Source organism: Ornithorhynchus anatinus, chromosome 8, assembly GCF_004115215.2.
Source record: "Ornithorhynchus anatinus isolate Pmale09 chromosome 8, mOrnAna1.pri.v4, whole genome shotgun sequence".
In the NCBI taxonomy this organism is placed as follows: domain Eukaryota; kingdom Metazoa; phylum Chordata; class Mammalia; order Monotremata; family Ornithorhynchidae; genus Ornithorhynchus; species Ornithorhynchus anatinus.
The window spans coordinates 41851174-41863258 of record NC_041735.1 but is presented as its reverse complement, the minus strand read 5'-3'; the positions used below and the strand labels follow the sequence as shown (position 1 = coordinate 41863258).

The 12085-nt window shown below is 36.7% G+C and overlaps 1 protein-coding gene across 13 annotated transcripts in view; it reads left to right on the top strand.

The window, feature by feature from the left end:
• Positions 1–12085, top strand: part of TBC1D5 (TBC1 domain family member 5) — a 442854-nt gene that overhangs the window by 239043 nt on the left and 191726 nt on the right. For all 13 annotated transcript variants that reach the window (XM_029070199.2, XM_029070200.2, XM_029070204.2 and 10 more), the window contains 4 exons: positions 2438–2546; positions 4226–4315; positions 4428–4502; positions 6224–6291. In XM_029070199.2, coding sequence (XP_028926032.1) covers positions 2438–2546; positions 4226–4315; positions 4428–4502; positions 6224–6291 — 342 coding nt within the window. The remainder of the gene's footprint in view (positions 1–2437; positions 2547–4225; positions 4316–4427; positions 4503–6223; positions 6292–12085) is intronic.

Sequence of the window (12085 nt, the reverse complement as noted above, 5' to 3'; positions counted from 1 at the left end):
TATTAATGAGCTTATCGTCTAGAGTTGTACATTATTGTTATGTGAGACTCATTTCTATTGTAGAAGGTATTGGTATTTAAACGAGTCTCAACAATGGAAGTACTGATTCAGTACACAGTGAAAAAGACAAAAAAAGGATTGTATCATTGTGGTGTCTGTGGGTTGCTCTTTTTTCCAAGTTAGCCAGGAGGCTTGAAGTAGGGGCCTTTCTCTTCTCAGTCTCAGTTGCAATCTCCCAATATTTCTTCTCTTTCTTTCATTCATTCAATCATATATATTAAGTGCTTACTGTGTGCAGAACACTATACTGAGCAATTGGGAAAATACAATACAACAATAAAGAGTGACAGTTGTTGCTCACAGTGAGCTCATAGTCTGAGGGTGGAGGGACAGTCATAATACATATAAACAGACATCAATACAATTAAATAAAATTGCAGATATATACATAAGTACTGTGGAGCTTGGAGAGGCAGAAAAAGCAAAAGGAGCAAGTCAGGGTGACACAGAAGTGAATGGGAGATGAGGAAAAGTGGAGCTTAGTCTGGGAAGGCCTCTTGGAATAGATGTGCCTTCAATAAGGCTTTGAAGCCGGGGGGGTGAGCATTTGTCTGGCAGATTTGAGGAGGGAGGGCGTTCCAGGCCAGAGGTAGGACATGGGGCAGGGGTCAGCGGTGAGACAGGTGAGATCAAGGTGAGATCGAGGCACAGTGAGTAGGAGGGGATGAGGTGATGGAGGTGATGGAGTGCTTTAAAGCCAATGGTGAGGAGTTTTTATTTGATACAGAGGTGGATAGACAACCATTGGAGATTTTTGAGGACAGGGGTGACATATCTTGAACATTTCTTTAGAAAGATGATCCGGGCAATGGAGTGAAGTACAGACTGGAGTGGGGAGAGACAGGAGGTTAGGAGGTCAGCAAGGAGTCTGATGCAGTAATCTAGGTGGGATAAGATAAGTGACTGTGTTAATGTGGTAGCAGTTTGGATGGTGAGGAAAGGGGGGATTTTAGCAGTGTTGTAAAGGTGGGATCAAAATGTGGAATGAAGCCAAAATGGTGTGCCCTGGCCATATATTTTCCTCTGTCTCGTGCCCCCACAGGCGTGATCCCTCTTTTGGATAAAGATGCAGGGTGAAGATGTGGGAAGGGCTAAAATCTCGGTTTCTGAACAGCTACAACATAGTGCCTCTTTGTAGTTCTCAGGGTGGTTGGGTGGAAAGGCTGAATGAAGGTTTGATGTCTTAAAATCTTTGGAACCTGACCAGGCATATGAAGAATGATGTAGAGTATCAAGTTTTACCTCTCATAGGTTTTCCAGCCTCACCTTACCTCGTGTTGGAATTTAACTACGGTGAATTTCTCATTCCTAGTCCTATTCTTCTAAGAAAGTCGTGGGTCTAAGGAAATAATATAAAAGCAATTTTATTTTATTAACCTTATGGCATCACTTGAGGAAAGCGTGTTAAGGTATACCTGTTCTCTAGTGTAGACGATTTTAATTTCAGATCGTGTTATAAAATTTTAATCGGTAGGTGTGGGCTCTTTTGATTAGGCCATCAAGAAGCTGACATCATTCTTGAGATTCATTTAAGTGGAAGATGCTGAAAATATAGGTCTAATTCTTTTATTCAAACTCAGTAAATGGTTTGGGACAATTAATTTCCAATTGTTTCCCAGTAGAGCAGATTTACTTGTATATTAATGAGGCACAGGTGTTAGGCCCCTGGTGTCTGCATGCCTGGGAGGCATATTTAGGTTGTTTATCTAGTCAGCCATAGGTACTGCAAGGTACTCAAGCTTGCCTTTAACAGTTTATACAGTGAGGCTTCTTCATTTTTTGATGTTTTTTTAAATTTGCTAGCACCTGTTAAATTTTTAAAACTGATCATGTAGAAAGGCGTGAAAGTGATTTCAATAGTAAATAGCACTAAAAGTTAAAGAAAAGTAGTCTTCTATTATGCTTAACTGCCCAGGCTGACATTAAAGAGAAAAAAGGGTCATTTAAGCAGACACATCTATGAGGAACTAATAGTGTCAACAGTGTGTGTGTCAACAGTGTTGCGTATTTCTGAAGCAGGAGCTTCTTTATCTCTGGCTAAAACAGTAATGCTCTCATATTAATATTCATTTTTCTTGTTTATTCACTGAACTGCAGTACCAACATTTTGAGGGAACGGAATAGCCTCCGTAGACATTATGAATTTCAGTAGCTGGCATAATTATAGCGATCTACATATTCATTAAATCCAGAGAAGAAATGTGTCCAAAAAGACAGCCATGCGTTCAGAAGCACTACACAACTAAATATATACATTTAAAAAGTTCTGTTCCTTCTACTTATTTAAAATCACTTGGTTTGCTGAGACCAAAAGGAGAAAACAATTGAAGTTTAAAAAAAGGGTTCCTATACCTTTTTTTTTTCCCCTTTCCTGTAGTAAAGAATGGGAAGAACTATTTGTAAACAGCAATTACTTGGCAACAATAAGGCTGAAGGGGATTAATGGGCAGCTGAGAAGCAGCAGGTTCCGCAGTGTTTGCTGGAAGGTAAGGAGAAAATATTTATTTACAGTTTGTGGTTGCAATACATCAACACATTACCTGATGCACTGGAAGATTACTGAAGCAAAGAATCACCAAATTTTCCAGGAGACTTCACCCCCATTTTTTTTCATCTTTCATAGGACATTTGCTCATCATGTTGTTACCTCAGTCCTGTATAACTGATGATGTTGAAGGATTCATTCCAAGTGATCATCTCTGCTTTACTTAGCTTGTCATTTGATAGTGCAAACTTCACAGTGAAACCTCTGCATCCCCGGGCCTTTGCGGCAATAAAATCACACACACACTCACACACACACACACACACACACAGAGGAAAGGTGTGAAGGGAGTTGAATTCCCACTTTAGTGAGGGGGCTATTCCCCTATAAAACTGTTGAAAAAACATTCTCAGATTTATTTTAGGAAGACTAAACAAACTTAATGGGGTTCTGATCAACTTTAAATAAAAAGGAAATTGGATCATTTAACCATTTTTAGGCAGAAATAGCACCCTAGGTATAAAAGGTCTTATCCAAATCTCGAGAATAATTGGAGGTGAGATTTTCTTTGAAAGGGTACTAATGTTCCTTGATGGAGCCTGATGTTCTTTGATGAGTAATGCTATCCACTTTGGTCTTCAAAAGCATATTAATGGAGATATTCCCATTTTCCCCCTCTTCCACACAAACACACCTCCCTCCTTTCTTCCAGATGTTAAGACTAATTCTAAAATTGCTTCCTATCTAAAAGTTTTAGGGCTATATATAAAATAACCACACCGTGTTAATGAAAGTAAAAACACAGTAAGAGACAAAAGATGTATTAGTTTTAAATTTAATAATTTAGATTTAATAATTAAAATACATTTGTCTTTGTAGATAGGCAATAGAGGCAGGAGGCCTGCTGCTACAATATTTGTATACAAATATTTGTGCCCCACCCCCATTCCCTGTTTAACTTTTAGTATCCTTCATTTGCTAAAAATAAACACACAAAGCCAGATTTATTTTAATGTTGTGTTAAACTAAATTAAATCAGATTTGTCATTTTTAGAATACTTAGTATTTTCTAAAGTTGATTGCCAGTTAAAAATAACATTTTCCATTTTAGAAGGGTGGATTATAATTTTTCAGTGCGCATCAGCTTCCTCCCCTTTTTTTAAAAAAAAAAAAACACCCGGCAGAAAGAGCAAATAACCATTAGCACATTTCCTGTGGGTTTTCCTCTTGCTTGTTATTAGAATGTATATCTCAAGGCAAAATACTTCCCCCAAAAAGCTGTCACCTGAACAGTTTTTGTTTACTGGGTTTAACTTTTGACTAGTCAGTATAGTTTTTCTCCATGAAATCTGGATTGTGACATATGAATTGTGGTTCAATGTAATAACATTTGTGAACTATCTCTAGTTCTAGTCTTGCAGTCTTGAACACAAACTCTAAGGAGTTGTGTTTGCTTGGTAATGTTATCTCTAGCTCTTTAATTGCCTTTATTTCAATTACATTAATTTGGGGACTTATTCTTTAATAGCATCATACATTTCTATAAAGCATTTTGTAAATAAAGTTTTATATGCATGCTGCCTCAGAACTAGATTGCTATTACTCAGATTATTTGTGTAAACCTTGTTCTGCATTTTTCCTTTCCTCCATAGCAAATTGTATTTGTATTTTTTTGGACAGCTTTTTCTGAATGTTCTTCCTCAAGACAGAAGCCAGTGGACCAGTAAAATAAAAGAGTTAAGAGCATGGTATAACAAGATTAAAGAAATTGTAAGTTGATTTTAATGCATGTAATTGTTGTCTTCTGAATGCTTGTGGATATAATTTTTGGCCTGAGGATTCCTTTTGCTATTTCTGACAATAGCCTTTTGTGTATTTTCAGCATATAACAAATCCTCGGAAAACTGCTGGACAGCAAGACCTTATGATCAATAACCCTCTTTCTCAAGATGAAGGGGTAAATTTTCGCTATATGTAAACTGTACTCTTCAACCCCTTTGGGTCTTGTGAAAAAGTAGAAATGTTTGATTAAAGTAAACATGTGGCCCATTTTAGGTGAAATTACGATTTTGGGGGTGTTCTATTTTGTTTTCTGAGACATCTCAGAAAATATCCATTAAGGCCTCCACATTAGGTGAAGTTGGTTGAACAGTTGTTTGATTGGGACTGGAGTGGAGTGCCCAAGTGATGACACAGAAGGTAAGGCGGGGAGGAAAAATTAGAGTTAAGGGAGGGCTTCATGGAACAGATGTGATTTTAGGAGTGCTTCGAAAGCATAGAGAGTGGTAGACTGTCCAATATTGAGAGGGAAGGAATTTCAGGCCAGAAGGAGGGTGTACACAAGAGGTCCGTGGCAAGATAGACAATATTGAGGTACATTAGCTAGGTTGGCGTTAGAGGAGCAAAGTGGGCTGCATTGGTTGTAGTAGGAGATCAGTGTGGTAAGACAGTAGGGAGAGACATTTGAGAAACGATTAACTTCATTGTATTATATCTTCCCACGCACTTAATACAGTGCTCTGCCCACAGTAAGTGCTCAAATGGCATTGAGTATCTGAAGATGACAGTAAGGAGTTTTTCTCTGAGGTGTGATTGGGCAACCATTAGAGTTTTTAGAGAAGTGAAAAGAAAGGAACTGAACGATTTTTCAGAAAAATGATCCAGGCCACAGAATGAAGTATGGACTGGCGAGGGGATAGACAGGAGCCAGGGAGTTCAGTGAGTAGGCTGATTCAGTAGTCAAAGAGGGATAGGTTAAGTTCTTGAATAAGCATAGTAGCAGCTTAAATAGAGAGGAAAGTTTGGATTTTAGCTGTGTTGTGAAGGTAAAACTGACAGGATTTTGTGACAGATCGAACATGTGTATTGAACGAGAGAGATGCTGCCAAGTTAAAGGCTTGTGATACATGGAGGATAGTGGTCTCGTCTTTGGTGATAGGAAAGTTAGGGGCAGGACAGGGTTTGGGTAGGAAGATGAGCTTGCGGTTTTGCTCGAATATTGAAATGGAGATGTCCTGAAGGCAGGAGGAAAGGAGACTGCAGTGAAAGAGGGAGGTCAGGGCTAGAGAGGTAGATGTGGGAATCATCTGCATAGAAATGGTAGTTGATGATAGATGATATTTCTTCACCTAATATTGATGATATGGTGTTAATCATATTAACAATAATAATATTAACAGTAATTTCTCTAGACCAGCGAGTTGGGAGGAATGAATGAATGGTTGAAGCCCCATGCTGCCAAATGAGGCAGGGGAATGTTCTTCAACTCCACCTTCGAAAGATGTTGAGAAAAGCCTCCACTAGTTTAACCTTCTGCAAAGGGGAAATTTAATGCTAGCAGTGATGGGGCAAGAAATAAAACCAAATTAGCACCATGCATTCTTTATTTAAAGTAGATGAAGTTCCATGGCAATTCACAGATTCCATGAGCGTTCTGTAGCTAGGAAAAGTTATCACTATTTAGTAATAGATGCTTTTTGTAAAGTAAAGTATCAATGGGAAGAAGTTACAAATTATGCATGACCACATCCTTATAGGCTAAGAGAAAAAAGTATACACCCATTTTGCTCACTTGAATCCTGTAATGCTTTCTCAGGATCTTTTAAAAATCAACTAGCATTTTGTAAAATATTTGAAATAATAAAGGGAGTGTTCAAATTATATATTTTTTTTTTACAGAGTCTTTGGAACAAATTTTTCCAAGATAAAGAACTCCGAGCAATGATTGAACAAGATGTCAAAAGAACGTATGTAGAGTAATGCAGAAATTCCTTCTCACAATTCAAATTTGAGTGTGTTTTAATATATACTTTATTATTTCTTCTACAATTTTAGTCTGATAGAATATATTACTAGAATCATCATTCAATCATTTATTGAGTGCTTACTGTGTGCAGAGCACTGTACTAAGTGTTTGGAAAGTGCACTTCAGCAACAGATAGAGACAGTCCCTGCCCAACAACGGGCTCACAGTCTAGAAGGGGGAGACAGACAACAAAACAAGTAGACAGGCATCAATACCATCAAAATAGATAAATAGAAACAAATATATATACAATATATGCATAATCATTAGAACAAATAAAGCCCTTGAGAAAGACTGAAATAATTGTGTTGCTAATATTCCAGGTTTTCTATATAAAATGTAGCTTTCTATATAAAACTTGACATTAAGACTGTTTCACACTGAACTATTACATCCATGTAAACACTGAGGATTTTTATCAACTTTGGATTTTGCAATTTGATGTAGAAATTGGGAAGCGCATGGATAACAAGAGTGAAGCTGGTAGGAGTACAGCATTTTTTATTTTATCTAATTTCATTTAACTAGTTTTCACTATCAATGTTATCGCTCCAAATAATTTACTGACACCCCCCGCCATTACTCATTAAGACCTGTTCTACGTGTTAAAAAGGTGTTTTTAAAACTCTGTCATGAAGCTTTTTGTGCATATGGAACATGTCTGCTTATTGTTGTCTCCCAAGTGCTTAGTACAGTGCTTTGCAGAGACTCAGTCAATACTAGTTCTAGTCAATACTGGTCAATACTAGATGATGGCGATGAAACCAATAATTTTGAAGGCCATCTACTTCAGCTTATTCAATTCTTTGGATTGGGTACCTCACACCCAGTTAATATGTGTGATACTCCTGTATGCGTATGCTTAGGGTTTGAAGTTTCATGATTTGAAGAGGTTTTATGTGCAGGCAGGTTTGGTTTTACTCCTCTATCCTTACTATTCCTCCCCAAAACACACCCAAATCATCTCAGCTATTGCCATCCCCATCATAACCTCCCTTTGCTGCTGCTTCTTTCCACTTTCTCTTCCCCACCAGCACCCTTTGACAGTTTGGGCGACCCTTGACATTGTGTTTTACATTGATGCTAGAAAATCGATTTCTTGTTTTGGTCAATATATTGTATGTCCATTATCATATGTTCTCACGAAAGCATTTATGTATTTTGAGGCATAAAGGTGTAATTAAAAATCTCAGTGAAGTTCCATGTAAATTGCCTCACAGATGGTGTTTTCTATTTTTAAATGGTAATTGTTAAGGCTGTTCTAAGTTTAATATATGTGTGTGTGTGTACATATATACACACACGCAACATATACATACATACACATATGTGTGTGTGCACATCAATAAATTTGCATATGTTACTCAGTCCTCTTCATACTTATTTTATAAAGGGATTAGCCTCACTTGAAATTCTGTTTATATGTTTTTTTTTAATATTACCTCAGACATTTAATTTTTAATGTAAACTTTGGTTTCAGTGTCCTAGGCAGTGAACTCCCAATTCATCATGAAGCAGCCATTGTATAGTTGCATTTCCTTTCAGTTCAGATGTTTGTGTGTGAAAAATCAAAGTAATGTCCTGGATCTTTCACTGGTACCTCTGATTTTTGTCTAGTTCAGCAGAAGAAGACATTGATAAAATATAATGCACGTGTATTAGAAAGAATCAGTCAATAAATGTTATGTATGAGCACTTACTGTGTGCTGAGCATTGTATTAAGTGCTTGGGAGAGTACAATACAACAGAGATGGTAGACATGTCCCCAGCCCACATAGAATTTGATATCTAGTAGGGGAGACATATTAATTTAATTAAATTATGTATATATACATATAAGTGCTGTGGGGCTAAGGGTGGGGTGCATATCAAGAGCTTAAAAGGTGCAGATCCAAGTGTATCGATGACGCAGAAGAGGGAGGGAGAAGGGGAAGAGAGGACTTAATCAAGGAAGACTCATTTTTTCCACTGCTGCTGCTTATGAAAAAGAGCTCATTTAATTTACATCTGGCTTAAATAATTTTAGCTCTTCAAACCTTAAACCCTAATAATCCATAGTCTTTAGTTCAATATTTTGTTATCCTCACTTATTCCATATGAAAGAGTGAAAGTTAATTAGAATTAAATCGCAGTTTGTACTCTCAAGTGAGACTGCTCTGCATTCTGATAGACTAAAACCCACAAATTGTAGAGTCATACTCTGCATTTTTCTGGCCAACAATTCAAATGCTCCTCAAATTAGTTCCCTTCTCCTAAAATACTTGGATGTCATTGACTTCAATACAAAGGATTTTTCTATTACTGAGTGTAGTCATTTGGCACTTTATTTCACCAAGTATTGATTATTGGAAGTAATAGTTTCAAGAAAGTTCATTTTTAATGGTCAAGACGCCCAAGCCTCTTGTAACTGTCTGTATCCGTGGGATGTTTCAAGGAAGAAACTGGAATAAGCATAAGTGACTCCTGTAGACTACTTGAAAGCTCATGTTGCCTCAATTTTGCAACCTATGTGTGTTCAGAGAATACGGTGCAGTTTAGCCCCTCAAGGATTCCAAATGCCACAATCAGTTCAGTGAAATTATGGAAGATGACTGCTGGTTCATTATAACTTTATATGTTGACCTTTGTATTTTTCCCAGCATTTAATACAGTGCTTTGCATACAGTAGGTATTTAAACTATTACTATTACCAATTTTGATCCTTGTCTTCCTGCTTGGCTGTGGATGACTAATTTGGTCTAGTAATAAAAATATTGCTGAATCAGTTTAGATTCTGTGTATCACAGTATATCCAGCACTTAGAACAGTGCTTGGCACATAGTAAGCGCTTAACAAATACCATCATTATTGTTATTATTATTATTGCAGTTTGCAATCTTTTTTTGTTGATTTGCTATCATTCTAATAGACACTGTAAAGCTATTCATATATTTTGAAGCTGTTGCTCATTATTAACCAAATGAGGTCAGTATTACTTTTCCAGAACTTTAGAGGCCTGGGAACTCCAGAGGTCTAATTGAATCTTCTACAGACCAAAAACTAGAAAACTCTTGGCCCATTCCTTATGCTCTGTTTAATATAGTTTGTCAGTAAAATATAAGCCATTGGTATTGTGAATTATGCCCAAAATCCAGACGGGAAGGAAATTGCCATTTCATCATTGGATGCCCAAAGAACGAATACTAATCAATTTATTCTACCTTTATATATTTAGTGGCAATTGTGAAATAATGATTTCTTAAGATGCATTATTTCTGGAAGACAGCATCCTTTTCATAAACTTTAACTGAGGTACTGAAATGTTAGGTATATTTAAAGTCTCCCCTGACTGCTTTGTGGTTACGCTGGTCATCTCTTCTGTTCATGGTTTCTCCTGTTTAGTTACTTTGTTTATCACTTCATACAACTCATCATCAGTTAGTTTTGGGTTTTTTTGCTGTATAAAAAAATAGGATTAAAAAAATCATTTTTCCCCCAGGAAAAAACTTTTTCTTTGGGTTTCTTCCTTTAGCCCAATTTACTGACCCTATAGGTCAAGCTTGACTAAATAAATCTTGTTTGGACAATTCCAAAAAACTTGAAAAATATTTCCTTGTGTTAAATTTTCTCTGCCTCAATGCTTTCTAAAATTCACTGCTGAACGTTGCAGTACACTACAGCAGTGAAAATTTGTGGCCTTTTAAATCCTGCTTTCTTGTACCCAGTTGAGGAAAAAAATATATTTTTTGCTGTTTTGCAGATTGCAGTTTACCTTGATTAAAGAGTGAAATGGATAAAAAAAATTATAAGATTTTCCACAAATATCTTTTCTTACTGCTTTTTTGAAACTGTTAGTTGCCCTTACGTAGATCATTTCTTTAAATAAACCTATTTTATTTATTTATGATCCTATATCAATTCATAATGATGAACTACTTCAGATTATTTTAGATTGATTTGTGTGGCTCCTGTATATTTTCCAATACCCTAATTTTGTTTATTTTATGAGATGTAACTTATTGGATCACAAAGATAGGCAAAAGTAGTGCTAGGGTTTTATTTATTATTTGCTGTTTACATCTTCCCCTCAGCCACGCTTTCTGAGAAAGTGCCACCCCTCCAATTTGGCTTGTCCTATTAAAAGTTAGATTGGTAAATTTCAACAACTTGAATATGTAGACTTCCTCAACCCTCTTCCATTTTTTTTTAAGCTTCCTCAGGGAAAGAAGATTCTACAAGTAATTTCAGAGCAGAATTGATTTTGGTGTGTGTTAATGCAGACAATCTGCCCAGTGTTAAAATGTTAAGGGGAAAAAAAAAACACAAGCTGCCACATTTGTGTGATCACACCAAAATAGCAGCTTGTATTTATATTTTCACTCTCCTAGAGGTGGACTGCAGGCACACATGAATGAGTGGAAGTACTTTATGTTGTGTTTAAATTTTATTTAATGCAGACAAAGTACAAGCTTGTGCATGCACAACCAGCCCTCACATATGCACTTGTTCGCAGTCTGGAAAGTGAAAACTAAAACACAAGCCGCTCTTTAAGAGTTGTCAGCAACCTGTGTGTGTGTTTCTTAAATATTAAAAAGGGGGAAAAACAGATTTTCATAAAGATTAATTCTTTAATTTAAAATGTAGGCTAGTGACAATGACTAAAGTTTTGAACCAGCCACTACATGTAGATCATTTCTAGTACTACTTTTCTTTAATGCTTTTTTCATTCGCTTTTATCCTTTGAATTCTTATTCTTTATTTCTTTTACTTAGTGTTACTAAAGCACAGAATCTTTCATGAGTCATTTTTTCTCTCAGTAGACAGAATTTAGATTTCTTTGGTGAAAGTCGTGTAACTAATCCTTTGATGAGCATCTCAGTTGCCCCTTCCCCATGCAGCTGAGGAACAGTTGTAGATGACTTGGCAGGAGCTATACGTTGTCCTGATCTGCAAGCAAGATTTCTCCCAACCTGCTGACATCTTCTGTGTTTTAGCTAAGCCAATTTTTAATCACCATTCATAGTTCATCCTCTCACAGTAGTTTTGGCATATAAGGTGTTTCTTCCCCAGTTTGTAACATAAACATCAAATAATTCCCTGAAATTCTTAAAAGAGCCCTGGTTTTCTGGAAGGATAATGCAGGATGCATGTCATAAGCATGTGTTCCGATAGGCAATGGGTCAAAAGGCTTTTTTTTTATGTTTGAAAACTTCAGGATGTTAGCTAAAAGGAAGGAATTGTTTTTCAAAAAATGAAATCATTAAAGCTAACATTTAATGCCTCTCAAATGTCAGGCATGTGTCTCCTAGAAAACTGATTTCTAATTTTGGACTTCTTGGTGCCTGTTTTCCCATTTTTGAAGTTTGGGACCTTCATTTGTTTTTGCTGTTGCACGATCTTCAGTGCTACCTGTCCTACTGCATTATTAAAAATTCTCAGCAAGGGCTCTATTTTTCCCCTCGGGACTGCTTATTGAATGATGGAATTTTCAGTAATTCATTTGAGCCTGATGATTTGTCTGCTCTAATACTTCTAATTGCTAATTATGTTCTCTAATGCAATGGAAAAGCATTTTATCATTTCACTTATTTCTTAACCCCTTTCTTAATCAGGCTATAATTCCCCCGACCTACTTGGTTATCATCCTAAGAACTTAGCCTTAAGTGACCTGACAGGCCCCAAACTGATCCTGGCGAGTAGAAAAGCCTCTCTCTCACTTCTTGACTTTCTAAGTCTTCCTTCTGGGCATTGTCAGC